Source organism: Eretmochelys imbricata, chromosome 9, assembly GCF_965152235.1.
Source record: "Eretmochelys imbricata isolate rEreImb1 chromosome 9, rEreImb1.hap1, whole genome shotgun sequence".
Classification (NCBI taxonomy): Eukaryota; Metazoa; Chordata; order Testudines; family Cheloniidae; genus Eretmochelys; species Eretmochelys imbricata.
In genome coordinates, this window is record NC_135580.1 from 54,965,148 (window position 1) to 54,980,210 (window position 15,063).

At 42.6% G+C, this 15,063-nt stretch overlaps 1 protein-coding gene across 12 annotated transcripts in view; it reads right to left on the bottom strand.

Moving 5' to 3' along the window:
* Window positions 1–6,196: 6,196 nt before the first annotated feature.
* The window catches only part of FARP2 (FERM, ARH/RhoGEF and pleckstrin domain protein 2), a 235,941-nt gene continuing 227,074 nt past the window's right edge, over window positions 6,197–15,063 (bottom strand). For 8 of the 12 annotated variants that reach the window (XM_077825588.1, XM_077825595.1, XM_077825594.1 and 5 more), the window contains 3 exons: window positions 13,592–13,699; window positions 12,552–12,703; window positions 6,939–8,865 (listed from right to left, as the gene is read on the bottom strand). In XM_077825588.1, coding sequence (XP_077681714.1) covers window positions 8,775–8,865; window positions 12,552–12,703; window positions 13,592–13,699 — 351 coding nt within the window. In that variant the 3' untranslated portion in view covers window positions 6,939–8,774. Of the gene's footprint in view, window positions 6,681–6,938; window positions 8,866–12,551; window positions 13,251–13,591; window positions 13,700–15,063 lie in introns of those variants that run through there. The other 4 variants (XR_013347034.1, XR_013347033.1, XR_013347035.1 and 1 more) reach the window with 4 other exon arrangements.

Genomic DNA, 15,063 nt, shown 5'->3' on the forward strand with positions numbered 1-15,063 from the left:
AGAATGCAAAGCCTTGAAAGCTTCAGCAAACATCACAGACCTTTCATAAACCCAATGGACTTCTGCTGATGTATGAGTGTACCCTCCCTGCCCTTAGCACCGCTGAGCCAGAGCAGAGTTGAAAATTACAGGTCAAGCTCTCTCACGTGCCACCTTTTTAGGGAAGGAAATACTTGCTCTATTCCCTTGAAGTTGCTTCAGTGGTCTTTACATTGCAGGAATGTTGGCTCACAGCTGCAATGTAACATAAGATGACTTCAGCAGTGAAAAATGATGGTTTAGGAGGGTGACTGTGTGGCAGAGAAAGCTGCCTGACCCTGATGTCTACCCTGCTTCTAAAGCAGCTGCCAGCTTAAGATCTTTCCCCATTCCTGCTCTAAAGATGCAACTTTTCTACCCAAACCCAGGAATGGCAATTCTGCATAAAAATGTAGTGGAAGAACATTTACTCTGTTCTCCTGTAGCACACCACCGCCAAGAGAATCTGCTGCACAAGCAGAATATAGCTGTACGGGGAGGAGGGATAGCATAAAACAGCTACAGAGAACCAGAAGGAAATGAGACAAAACAACAACTGATGCTAGAGCATCAAGGAGGCTATTCATCTGCTAGCCTATGCACTTTGGTGGGGTGGCCTGTCACCCAACAGGAAATTAGGAATCCCTGTAGTTGAGTGACTTGGGGGAAAAATACAGTCCTGGGATGAGAGATCAGGCCTCTGATGTAAAGTGAAAGTTCTAGTGGATCTGGGGCACCTCAAGTATCCTTGCTTGGGGAGAAATATAATACACTGAAAGCTTTTTGCCATAGCTCTTTATACAGCAAAACAACAGTGCTAAGAACAAAAAGAAAAGGAGTACTTGTGGCACCTCAGAGGCCAACCAATTTATTTGAGCATAAGCTTTCGTGAGCTACAGCTCACTTACTCACTGTAGTGCTCCAAAGAAACACTGAGCTGCTTGGAAGCATTCACTACAGTTTCTGCTGAATGTTTTCGGAGCTGCAGTTTTTAGGCTTAAGCCCCATATTGTAAACTACTATAGGATAGCTCTGCCTACACGGTTTTACTTAAGGGAGAAATGGTTGAGAGAGAACTATTTGCTCAAAGTCACACTCATGGTCATAGTTTCTGGCAAGTCAAAAATATCCATACTGGAACATGCAAACAATTATAGCTGGTTGGGATCAGGCTCCACACTGCTGCTGTGGTAGTGGATTAAGCACTAAGTATTTCCTAATCTAGTCACAGTTTACTGAATTCTGAGCAAGAGAAAAGCAGAATTTGGTTCTCAGCTAGGGGACAGTGATTGGGTCAGTCCAACAACCAGTTTAAAAAACAGATGCAAAACCTTTTATTTAACTGGAAATAAAATAGGACAGCATGTTTAGTCCAATAACATCAACACCTTTGAATACTGTTACATTGTCTAGCATACTGGCTAGAGGAGAGGCTCGGTATGGGAGGTGACAATGAGATGAAGGTAGTTTCTGTGAAATAGGGTAGCCACTCTTTCTAAACTAGGCTTACAGCCAGCTAAAGTAGGAGGGTTGAAAGTGCACTCTCTCTCTCTCTGACACTTCCTCTACCTTGGATCCTGTTTGAAATCTTAGATGTTCACAGCTAAATGATGGGGTGTTTTCGCCTCACACAGCTGCATGTGGCACACTGAGAGTAGTTGTCCCCTTGGAGCTGAAGGTGGGGTGGCGCTGCACAAACACACACATGCCTACAAGGTGGGCACCTGGTAATCCAGCATGTGCTGAAAAAACTTCAGCAGACATGCTGCTGCACTGGTCTGACCAACATGAAACAAACAGGAGACACACATGAAATTATCCAGAATGCTAGGAGGTGAAGAACATTTAAATCAGCTAAGGAAATTAACATTCTGCAAAATGAGGCTACAGAAGTAGGTATTCTTTCAAAGGGCAGCTAAAGAAATAGTTTCATTCTAACGCACAAGCAAATACAATAGGGACTAACACATCAGGACTGAGTGTGTCGTGGTTTTCTGAACTGAAGCAGTTATACTATTCAGTTTTGAAGCGTTTATAGTGGAACAAGAGGACATTTGTGTTAAACAATCACTCAATCCAGTAAATGTTAGTAACATGTTTAAGAAGCTACAGGATTATAGCTCATGCTAATACCAGCTTGGATGTTTGCCAATAGATGAGAGCCAGACAGCATCCTGGTAGATAAGTACTTACTCCTTGAAGAAATCTTCCAGTGTACTCCTGTTCTCACTCTCATTACAGGGGGATTGCCCCTGCTCTGTGTAGAAGTATATAGAACACATTCTTTTCCTCACTCTCTTTCGAACTCTTCTGATGGGCTGTCACTGTTCTTCCATTGGCTTTTATGCCTGTTGCTTTCCTTTGCATAGCCTCCTTCTTATCAAGCAATCTGGGACAAAATTTCACCTCTGAAAGTTACAAAGGGCTGTGCCTGTCTACCTTCCCCCCGCCGTGTTTTGCTCTCATTAATGTAAGTTCTGTTTTGCAGTCCACATGCCTGGCCTTTAATTGCATACACACCGTTTATGATCTGTGCTTCCTCCAAGGAACAAATTCTGCTATCATTTTTTTCCTTATTCACTTTAATGGCTTCTGCATTTTTCTTCCAGTGATGGGAGAACATTTCATCCACTTTCTGATCGCTTGGTACCAGGGTGGTGCTCCATGAGATCAGCAAGCCTCCAGTTCTAGGGAAGGCTGTGCCTCTCCAGCAGCCGAGACTAGAGCCTTTGCAGACTGCATGCGTGCAGGGCAGAAGTCAGCAAGTATCAACTCTCAAAACCCTCCTGCCATAGATAAGGCTAGCCCAATGATTAGGCAGCTACCCTGGAAATCAGGAAGCAGATTCAACTCACTGCCTTGCCAGACTCCGTGTGTGACCTTGGCCGAGTCACTTAACCTCTCTGGCTCTCAGTTCCTTGTGTGTAAAATGGGCACAAGAGCACTGCTCTGCCAAACACGAGTGCTCTGAGGGTAAATACATTAGAGACTGTGAGACACTGAGATACTGTGGTAATGGGGACCATATAAGTAGCCAAGATCGATAAAGAATCCTTTAAGGTGTCATTTTTCTATGTAGAAAATTCATCAGAATTCCCCATTAGGTATTTAATTGATAACTTTTCCAGAGCTGGTGAAAGCTACTACCTACTGTTGAACTTAAGCGCTGTGCCCCACAATATGGGAGATATAAAAGCAAACGTGTGTCAAGTCTCCCTGAAAGGAGAACTGTACATGAAAACCCAGGAGGTTACACGAACTAATAACCCACATGTTGCTCTCATCTGGTTGGCTGGTCTGGCCTGCAATGGTTACTTTGATCTCCATTAAAAGCAGGCTTCCCACCTCACGACCTGAATCCCACCAGTAATGACTTTTTCCCCTTTATAATGAACTAGAACCGTAACTTTTACACAACAGGCTCTTGGCATAGAAACTCACATCCTTGTAGAACCCCTGTACTCTCCAAAATACTAGCGTAGCTGTTGCCACCCACATCCCAGTCCCTGAGAGATCACATTTTTTGTAACTGACAACCAGGATAGGGGTGGAAAGTGGCTGATTCCAAATATTTTTTTAGGGCTGTCAAGCGATTAAAAAATTAATCGCGATTAATTGCTCTGTTAAAACCATTTTCAAATATATTGATTTCAATTACAACACAGAATACAAAGTGTACAGTGCTCAGTTTATATTTATTTTTATTACAAATATTTCCATTGTTAAAAACAAAATAGTATTTTTCAATTCTCCTAATACAAATACTGTAGTGCACTCTCTCTGTCATGAAAGTTGAACTTACAAATGTAGAATTATGTACAAAAAAATAACTGCATTAAAAAAAATAAAACAATGTAAAACTTTAGAGCCTACAAGTCCACTCAGTCCTACTTCTTGTTCAGTCAATCGCTCAGACTAACAAGTCTGTTTAGATTTGAAGGAGATAATGTTGCCCGCTTCTTGTTTACAGTGTCACCTGAAAGTGAGAACAGGTGTTTGCATGGCACTGTTGTAGCCAGCGTCACAAGATATTTACGTGCCAGATATGGTAAAGATTCACATGTCCCTTCATGCCCACCACTCCAGAGGTCGTGCGTTCATGCTGATGACAGGTTCTGCTCGATAATGATCTAAAGCAGCACGGACTGACGCATGTTCATTTTCATCATCTGAGTCAGATGCCACCAGCAGATGGCTGATTTTCTTTTTTGGTGGTTCAGGTTCTGTAGTTTCCACATCGGACTGATGCTCTTTTAAGACTTCTGAAAACATGCTCCACACCTCGTCCCTCTCAGATTTTGGAAGGCACTTGGGTCGAGTGCTGTAGCTACTTTTAGAAATCTCACATTGGTACCTTCTTGCGTTTTGTCAAATGGGCAGTTAACGTGTTCTTAAAATGAGTAACGTGCTGGGTCATCATCCGAGACTGCCACAACACGAAATATATGGTAGAATGCAGGTAAAACAGAGTAGTAGACATACAATTCTCCCCCAAAGAGTGCAGTCTTTAATGCATTATTTTTTTAACGAGCATCATCAGCATGAAAGCATGTCCTCTGGTATGGTGGCCAAAGCATGAAGCAGCAGATGAATGTTTAGCATACCTGGCACATAAATACCTAGCAATGACGGCTAAAACAGTACCATGCAAACACCTGTTCTCATTTTCAGGTGACATTGTAAATAAGAAGTAAGCAGCAGCATCTCCCGTAAATGTAAACAAACTTGTTTATCTTCATGATTGGATGAAGAAGAAGTAGGACTAAGTGGACATGTAGGCTCAAAATTTTACATTGTTTGGAGTGCAGTAATGTAACTCCCCCCAAAAAATCTACATTTGTAAGTTGCACTTTCACCATAAAGAGATTGCACTACAGTACTTGTATGAGGTGAATTGAAAAATGCTATTTCTTTTGTTTATCATTTTTACAATGCAAATATCAAAATAACAATATAAAGTAAGCACTATATACTTTGTATTCTGTGTTGTAAATTGAAATAAAATATTTGAAAACATAGAAAAACATCTAAAATATTTAATAAATTTCAATTGGTATTCTGTTGTTTAACACTGTGATTAAAACTGTGATTAATCGCAATTAAGTTTTTAATCACGATTAATTTTTTTTTAGTTAAATCGCATGAGTTAACTGATTAATCAACAGTCCTAGTTTTTTTCAAGAGCTTTTTCAAACAGTATCAGGTGAAATCAATAATGCAATACTTGTCAATGCACATAACTTACTCTTCCAACCCTAATATTCTATGATTCTTCAGGGCTTTCCTCTTTTAATATACAAGGTAGATGGTAGTGCACTGGGTTGCTTAAGGCTAGAAAACTTTGAAGAGACTAAATCAGGTATGGGCAACTTTCAGGTAGTAGAGGGCTAAAGAATCCTCTAACACACTTTTGTGGGCCAGGCGGTGTGATGCGGGGGTGGGACGCACCAGGGTGAACTAGAGAGCAAGTCCATCCTGTACTCATTCTGCAGCAGCAGCTCCTGTCTGCTGAGAACTGGACCCAACCCCCTGCTCTGATCTGTTGGCTTTCACCACAGCATCATGTGACAAATGTGTCTGTGCACACTCAGGGCCTTCGCCCCAGGATGTGCCACCCCTTCCTCTTCCTGGCTCTGGTGCTGCCAGATCACCTACCCCAAGCTGGGCTGTGGTGGACCAAATAAAATGATCCACTGGATCTAGTATGGCCTCTGGGCCACAGTTGCCAATCTTTGTACTAAATCAATGAGGCACTAAAAGGCCCAGTCAGCATGTATGGAATATATGATGTCACTGAGTCTTGTTGCTTGCAGAGTGGCAAACTCTGGTTCTTGAGAAAGCAAATCACTGCCAGTCATTGTACAGAGGTGTTGTGCAAGCTCTTTCTATACAGCTCTGCCAATGTAACATAATCCTCCCTGCTATTCCAGGTCTCTGTCTCTTCAGAGCAGGTGATCAGTAATACCAGATGATGTGAGAAAATGTCCACTTGGGGCAAGGCTGAGAAAGGCATCTAACTTACCAGTAACAGGGTTTTCAGACACATTGCCTCTGCACATCTACAGAAGTTGCATGCTACACTCACAAGCCATGGAATCATTTAAAGAAGTAAAAGCAATAGCAGATAATCAGGGTTATACAAAAAACAATTTTCAGAGTAACAGCCGTGTTAGTCTGTATTCGCAAAAAGAAAAGGAGTACTTGTGGCACCTTAGAGACTAACCAATTTATTTGAGCATGGTTTAAACCATTGCTGTAAAAGGCCCTTTGCTCCTAACAGTCTCTTTGCTCCTCTCTGTCTTAAAGTCTAAGCAAAAGACTATAGAGGAGAGTCAGTGTGGACATACTCAGAAAACTCCAATTACTGATAGGTAATCCTCTTTTCTCCTTCATGAAAATTGCTCTGCAGATTCCCACTGCAGGAGATTAACAAGCAGTTGAAATCCCAAGGAGGAAGGCTGGGGACTTCTCATTTAAAAGAGAAGCTCCACTCTAAACTGGTTTCACTCATTCCTTTCAAACAGACCCTGGATGTTCATACCGTGCATTACTGTTCTTGGGAAGAAGAGGCGAGCAGAGCATCATCCAGGAAAACAGATGAAGACATGAGAAGCTCAATCACCTGTTACGGAGTCCAAAGCCTCTTCCCTTAAGCTGCAGAGCTAAGGAAAAAGAGGGTTTAATCAGCTCTGAAGAGGAGAAAAATCACACACGTAATTCTTTGAAGATGCCATCACACAGGCTTCCTACTCTGGGATCCACGGAGATCACTGCAAAGCTCATGAATAATGTATTTCGCCTAGAACAGATGATTGTCCCACCAGTGACTCTTTCTAAAGGACCTAACTACCCAGCTTGCATGCAGATGTCACATACCTTCCCAAGATAGGAAAGCTTTAGAGTGAACACAGGCACACTGATAGAGCTTAACACTGAGCAGCTGTTTATTTCCAACACCATGACATTTACACTCAGCTAGGTTACAGCTGAAATGGCTAAGAAACACACATTTATACATCTACATTTTAGTTAAAGACACTAATAAATTTAAAAAAGTACATCTAACTTACAATGGACAACAGTTATTATGATGCACTGATCCAGTCCCTGCTTCTTTATGGGAGAAGGTGCCAAGTGAAAGGTCATGAAATCTTCTACCTAGAATCCTCTATCTGGGATCCTAGTCCTTTCCCATCCAGCATATATAAGACTTCGAACCAACACAACTCAGGAGTCTCTCTCTCTCAAGGGAAACAGTTGTACATGCAAGCCCCTGCACCTCCCATGTTCCACAGGTGTCTGCTTTCCTCTTGTTTCTGCCATCCTCGCAACACACAGCACTTTCTTATCAATCTCTAACACCTTATTGTTTCTTCCCTGACACAAATATTTTTCCACCTGAAATATAAATCAGCCCCTTTAAGCCATGTTACCTATCAGCAGCATTTATTACTTTTAGCTTATAACAACTTTACCAGTCTTCATATCAGGGGCATCCATAATTTGCCCAACCAAGTGCTGCATTGCACAGCAGCCAAAGGAAACAGCAAATCTGCAGGAAGTGGGGCAGATTGAAACTATTTTTATCTTGAATATGGTGGCACAACCCACAGAGAGCAGGTGCCAGGGTATAATGCTCAACCTTGATGCAAGTGACTGTCACACTGTGTTAAAACTGAAGATGGATGGCACCTCCAGAGAGATAAGGGCTGGGATTTTCAAACACACCTAAGTAGCATAGGAACACAAGTATCAGTGACTTTCAATGGGGCTTATACTCCTACATCACTTAGGAACCTTTGAAAATACCACTCAAGAGCAGCAACATATTGCACTGGAGGATGTTTTGGTTAGTACTTTGGCCATCCCTGCCTTAAATAATGCGTCACTAGCGGAGGGTGATTAAAGGGTTTGTAAGAGGAGCCCTCCCCTCCATGAGGGATGCAGAGGACTCTGGAGGTATAATAACTATGTCTGGTAGGCCCCTCTCAGCATGCAGCAGAGCAGGCTCTGAGCTCTAAGGAAACCGTGTGTGTTCTCTCATACAGGTGTCCTGCTCCAAGCTGTAAAATGTGACACCTATAAAACTAAAAGCTTCATGTTCTCCCCATTTCCCCACACCCCTACAAAAAAGTGAAGTTGTTGCCATGGCAATTTGCTGAAGAGCTCCATAATTCTACAGCAGCTGTATTTTCTGTTTGAAATTAAAGTGAATTCAGGCCTTCCGGCTGGATACATCTGCAGATCCTCAGTTAGTCCAAGAAGTTTGTGGCCAGCAGGTTGAAGCTACAGCAGCTGACAGTCCAGAGGTTTAGCAACACTAAGGGTCAGAAGGGAACTCCTGGGAGCCAGAAAGCCTGATATCTGCAGTTATGGACCAAGAAACACAATTGACACACCCAATCATAATGAACATGGTCATCTGTCTCCATCAGGACATGCCATTGTATACCATACAGAACCCATAACTGGAACCTAATTCTCGGACACAGCAAACCATGGGATTCCCACAGAGTGGGAATTTTGCAGCCATTGTTAAGGTTCATTACCTCTCCAGTTAGCTTTGACTGTAGCAGACTTTACATCTTCTAGTCCAGTCTAACCTGATGTGACCCCAGTTCATCACTCCCCTTGTTCATCTAACTTCCACACCAGGTGGAAACAAGCATCTCATGTTACTGCTTTATCAACCCCTCACTCCTGGTTCCATCCCCCTCACTACAGATGTCGACAGCAGAGACCCAGCTCTGCCCCCTTCAGTTTGTGTGAATATCCTTTTCATCCATGGGAATCAACAGGCTCGATCTCCCTGGAGAATCTGTGGCTCTCTTAATCACTTCCATCCACCTGGCAAGAGAGAAAAACAGAACATTTATAACATTCAAGGCCACATCCTTTGCTTAAAAAACATTTCTGGGTATGTCTTCACTTTGAGCTGGGGTGGGGGGGGAGAGATTCCCAGCTTGAGGAGACCTGAGTTAGCATGTTGAATAGAGGGCATAGCCATGGTAGCATGAGTAGGGGAGGCACTACCCAACCCAAGTACATGCCCATCAGTTGCTAGATATGTACTCAGGTCAGCTAGCCCTTCCCATTGCTCCCCTGCCATGACTACATTCTATTTTTAGTGAGCTACCTCAATCAGAGCTAGTGCTGGATGTCTCCTCAAGCTGGGAATCACCCCCCGAATCAAAGTGCAGACACATACCCTTTAAAAACACTAAAGCTTGCAAACCCCTGTGAGGTAGGCAGTCTGAACACCACTTTACTGCAGAGGGGAAAACGGGGTACAAAGAGAGGTGAAGGGACCTGATCAGCATCACACAGTGTATGTAATGTCCTTACATTAATGAACAAACTGAGAGTAACATGTTAAAATGGCTCAGAATCAGAACACTATTTGACAGGATCAAAGTAGCCAAAGTGACAATTATGTCTTGTATATAATACACAGTACCATATACACATGATCAGTTATGTTGCTTTCAGAATAGTCTGTTTTTAACCTTCTTTTGGAAAGTTAAAGTCCCACACAGGATGCTAACTAGCCTGTTGCAACCTAGAAAAATAAATAAAAAAGAGGGAGGTCAAGTAGTTGTGGACTTGAAGCAGGTATTACTTGGCTTGTCAACTGCATTGCATTAGAGGGAGTGTAATTCTCTTCAGGAGTCAGCAGTCTCCAGGAGTGAGGAAGTTTTATGTTTTCTTCCTTCAACATGGCAATTACCCTGATTATCAGGCTCTTTCCCCAGTAGTTACATGGGAGGACAACCTGCAAACAGTCAGGTGATTTCTCATCACTAACACCATGGAAGTTTATTTTGAACCACTCCCTATTTCAATCAAACAGCCAACTTTATATTCAAGGTATGGAGTGCAGCTGGCACCAAATAATTTGCAGACATATTTGGCCCTTTGGATAATCATTCACAGACTTACATAAAGAGTTCCTAGAACAGTGGCTCTCAAACTTTCGTACTGGTGACCCTTTTCACACAGTAAGCCTTTGAATGTGACCCCCTTTATAAATTAAAAACACTATTTTTATATTGAACATTATTATAAATGCTGGAGGTGAAGTGGGGTTTGGGAATGGAGGCTGACAGCTTGCAACCCCCCATGTAATAACCTCGCGAGCCCCTGAGGGGTCACGACCCCCAGTTTGAGAACCCCTGCCCTAGATCTAATTTAATTGCCTTTCTCCAGTTGAGACATTTCACTGACTCATGTTCTTAGGTAAATATCTAACACTTTCAAGCCCCTAAAGTCTATTCTAAGTGTTTTAGGACCATGAAAAGGATTAATATCTTCCATGAACAAGTTACTAAACTAAACCAGATCTTTTGTTAGATCCAAGGTCAGAGAAACCTGGGAGGATACCTCTGGAGATAACCAACATTGGAATGGAGGCCACAAGGCAATACCTAAAATATCCACTAGAGATTGTATTAGAAAAACTCAGTATGAAAATTATACAGAAATTGTCTCTCTCCTGTTCCGTGGAGTAAACTGTACTGGGCTTGCACCCCACCTGAAGAGAAGACTGAACCCACCGTGGGTGATGGTGCCCAAGGGCAGTCCTGTTTGGGGAAGTTAGCACCATGTACCTGGTTTTGTAGTCAGGCTTACTGGATTCTCCTGTATTTTTATTAGGAAAGCTCTCTTCATTTAAGAGGTTTCAGAGTAACAGCCGTGTTAGTCTGTATTCGCAAAAAGAAAAGGAGTACTTGTGGCACCTTAGAGACTAACCAATTTATTTGAGCATGAGCTTTCGTGAGCTACAGCTCACTTCATCAGATGCATACTGTGGAAACTGCAGCAGACTTTATATATACACAGAGAATATGAAACAATACCTCCTCCCACCCCACTGTCCTGCTGGTAATAGCTTATAACTTTAGATAAGCTATTACCAGCAGGACAGTGGGGTGGGAGGAGGTATTGTTTCATATTCTCTGTGTATATATAAAGTCTGCTGCAGTTTCCACAGTATGCATCTGATGAAGTGAGCTGTAGCTCACGAAAGCTCATGCTCAAATAAATTGGTTAGTCTCTAAGGTGCCACAAGTACTCCTTTTCTTTTTTCATTTAAGAGGTTATCCTTGGCCACTGAGAACTATTTGAGACTGTTCTTCTTTACAGTATGGAAAGAAACTCTTATAAAATGGGTAAAAAATGTCCCACTCTCGCTATCATTCTGGAAATCAATACTTAGGAATCCTGTTACTGGGAGAAACATGGCAATAATGAGAAAAACTCTAAATCAATTATATGTGGCTTGGAGATTTTTCTTAAACTCACTTTCTGAAAAAGTCAAAAAGATAGGGACTCAGGGTTGGAACTATTCCATAACACTGTGACCCATACAATTTGGAACTTGCTGGCAAGAGTTTGATGCTCTCAAGTGGGGATGGGGAGACTTCTCTTTCCTTACAGGAGGCAGAGGGGAATATAGGGAGAACACAAAATAATATTGGCCCAAGAGATTTCCTGGTTTCTAGAAGTAACTCAGTTTTCTGGTTCAATTGACTGGTGTATAAGATTGCACGTAGTTCTCTTGCATACAGTATAATTTAAAAATGTAAGTTCTGAGTATGAATGTATTGCAGTATAAACAACATTCAAAAAAATGTCACAGGACAAGACAGTTGCAAAGACAGCAATAGAACGCAGAACTCCTAACTCCGAGCCTTGTGTTCTAGTCTGTATACCATGCCCCCTCTCTCTTTGAAAAACAAAAAGATTTCTGCTGTACCTAAATAATAACCTCTCTCAATGAACTGTATGTCAAAGGCTGCCTGGGCCCAGTGTGGATATACTATGGGACATGGTGAGCAAGGTGATGGGTGCCCACACAGGGGGTATATACCTCCACACATGCTACGTTACCCAGATTCATTGGGATTTCTAGTATGTCATAGTGGAGAAGGAAGTTGGATCTCCAACTAGGCAGAACCACCAGCCATAGGCGCCGACTCTGTGGGTGCTCCAGGACCCACCAGCAGCCAAGCTCCCATCCCTCCCAGCATTTCTTGCCTGCTGGTGGCCCGCCAATCAACTCCTCCCCCTCCTGCCTGCTGTGGATCAGCTGTTCCACGGCATGCAGTAGGTTCTGGGAGGGAGGGGGAGGAGCGAGGACGGGGCACGCTCGGGGGTGGAATTGGGCAGCAAGGGGCGGGAGTGGAGGCGGAGTGGGGGCGGGAAGAGGCAGGGGAGGGAGCTGGGGGAAAAGGGTGGAGGGGGGGCGGGCCCTGGGCACCCCCGGGGAAACTTGGAAGCTGGTACCTGTGCCACCAGCTATTCCCCTCGGAAGGGTGTAAAGGTCTGAAGCAGTGACCACAGAGGAGCTTTGCAGCCATCAGGGATGGTGAGGGAAAGGATTCTCTCTTTCTAGGAATGCAGTGGATCCCCATGGGGGTATGTGGATTGTGCAGAGCAACAACGATTGGAATCTAAAATCTCAATTCTGGACTACCCACTTGTGGTTAAAGCAAATATAGACTCTGAGATGGATGGAGGAAGCATAAAGTTACCTTTCAAAGGTGTACTTGCTCTCGGCCCTGAAGAAATATACATGGGACTTGAACTGCAACTTGAAGACATAATCCTTCTGAATGCCATCTGCCTCCACTGGGGTGCTGACTGTGTAGCCAAGTAGTGGGAGACTGGCCAACGGATAATCATCCTGGAACATAGCCAAACAGTGCAGTTCTTGGTGAAAGCCAGCCTTTACCAGTCAGCACATGGACAGCAATCGCAGAGCACATGTTTGATCTTTCATATTGTACAGTCAAGAATGGCTTTACTTTCTCTAAGCAGGAGGTGAGAAGAGAAGCTGCCTTTCCATCTATTTTGAGACCCGTATGTTGTAAATCATGATGAAACTTTCCCCAAGCTTGCTTAATTATTTTAATAAAATTACATGCCTCTATTCCCCTGCCACTCACTGTCTCCTGGATTTCCCCCACTGTCTCTCTCAAATCCAGAGGACTATTCCCACACCAAAACAAAGATTTTGTTCCCAATAACACTGTTTTCTTAAGGCAAGAAGCCCATATGAAATGAAAGAGGTTTATTGGGCTAATGAGCACTGAAGGTGCAGGTAGCATTGTGGAAACATTCACTACAGAAACATGCAGAAACCTCTCCACTGTCACAGGAATTCCTGAGGCCTATTTCAAATTGTTAGTTGTGCTGAACTTTAAAAGGAGTCAGGGAGATTGGACTGGCATCTAAACACAAAGGAAAAAGAAAGGTGTAGGTGAAAGGTTCATTAATCAATTTGACCTCCTTTAGTCACTACTTCAAGAGACTCCCACCCGTCACACTTCCAAGTTTACAAAACAGGATATCCTGATTAACGCTGCGAGAGAAAGGTCCGTAGCCTTATGTAGCCCGACTCCATTAATTGCTGCTTGCTATTTTTCTTGCTACATGCCTTTGGAGTTAGGCAATTCAGTACAGATGATAGATGGTTGCAAAATGCACCTAGAGGACAGTAAAGAGCTATACCTGTGTCTTCTGTCCAGTATCTCACCCCTTGTCCCCATACTGTTCCACTACTATAGCATACCTGGTGAGTTTTGTAGAAGAACAAACAGAAGTTGGTGAAGACAACCCAGAGCTTTTGCCAGCCATTACTATTTTTGAATTTCCTCAGCAGGTACCCTGAAAGCTGATTCTAGCAATGAAGAAAAAGAAAACCAATATGAGATCACAGATCACTCTCCCCATGGACAAGATAAATGCTGCTGTTGGCACTATTCCATATCCTGACTGACGTTCCCCATTGTGGCTGCTTCTAGATAATGCAGAACAATTAACAGAGAGTCCTGTTCTTATGCTTTGAGAGGCTTCTAAGATGTTTCAGTTACTGATGGAATGCCTTAGCGCATTTTTGTATTGTCAATTTGACATCTACACAAAATGGTCTCCTTTCACATTGCAAAACAGTTAAATATGCATGGCATTTTCATCTCAACAGAAAATGGTTCAACTTGATTATGTGATTATTTACCAGTTGTTACTGTATGGGTTTTTAATTTTATTATACCAATGATTTACCATCCATAGCACCTCATTAAGAAGAGAATGATCTTGAGCTTCCCAAAAATCTAGCCCTACCATTGTCGTCATCTGCATCCTGTCTTCCTGAAACATGCTAAGAACTAATTGGCAACATCCACCAAGACCCTGCATTCAGTTTATTTGTGTGAGATCAAAAATAAAACATGAGAAGAAACAAGAAAAAGAGGATTCTTGATTGACACTGGAGTTCTGGACTAGGATATGACTACATAAAGCTGAGCTAGGAGTGGACAGCATGTTGCAAGGAAGCATTATTTAAGTTAATATACTAGTATACTGGAACCTGAGTAATAGAATAGTGGTACAATGAGAAGAGAAATAGATATGGTTAAAACTACAGGAAGAAATGACAGCATAGTAGTTTTATATCTAATGAAAAAGAAAAAAGAAAGCCCAGAGTTTAGGTTGGTGTAGCATAAACTGAAAGGATAACAGGGCTATTTTTGGAAGGTGAGACAAAGATATCAATGGACTTCCACACCAATCACCAATCATTACAACTTCCATTCTGCATGCGTCAGGCATTCTCACACTTGCACAATGTTTAGGGTGCAGGTGAGAAGGGAAGAAGGTGAGAGGAACTAAAATTTTTTTCTGCTTTGGACTCAACTCAGTGTTTTAGAGGTGTTTTTACCTGAATCATGCATAAGTAATCAGACAGGGATAGGCTCTGGTTCCGATACCAGCAAACATGGGTGATTGTGTTGGGCCGACGGGTCTGGCCCAGCAAATAGCGAGGAGGAAGCTCTGGAGAAACAGCAAGAGAGCAGAAAACTGAGCAGAGAAAGAGAGAGAGAGAGAAAGTAGAGCTTTAGAAGAAGAAAAAGTGATGTAAGAAAAGCATCTGTTAAATAACAAAGGAATGTGAAAAAGTCATTGTATTAGAATCTGAAATACAGAGCAAAGCAAAATGGTGCTGGGAGAACTCATACTGCAATCCTAGAGTCAGTAGTATAA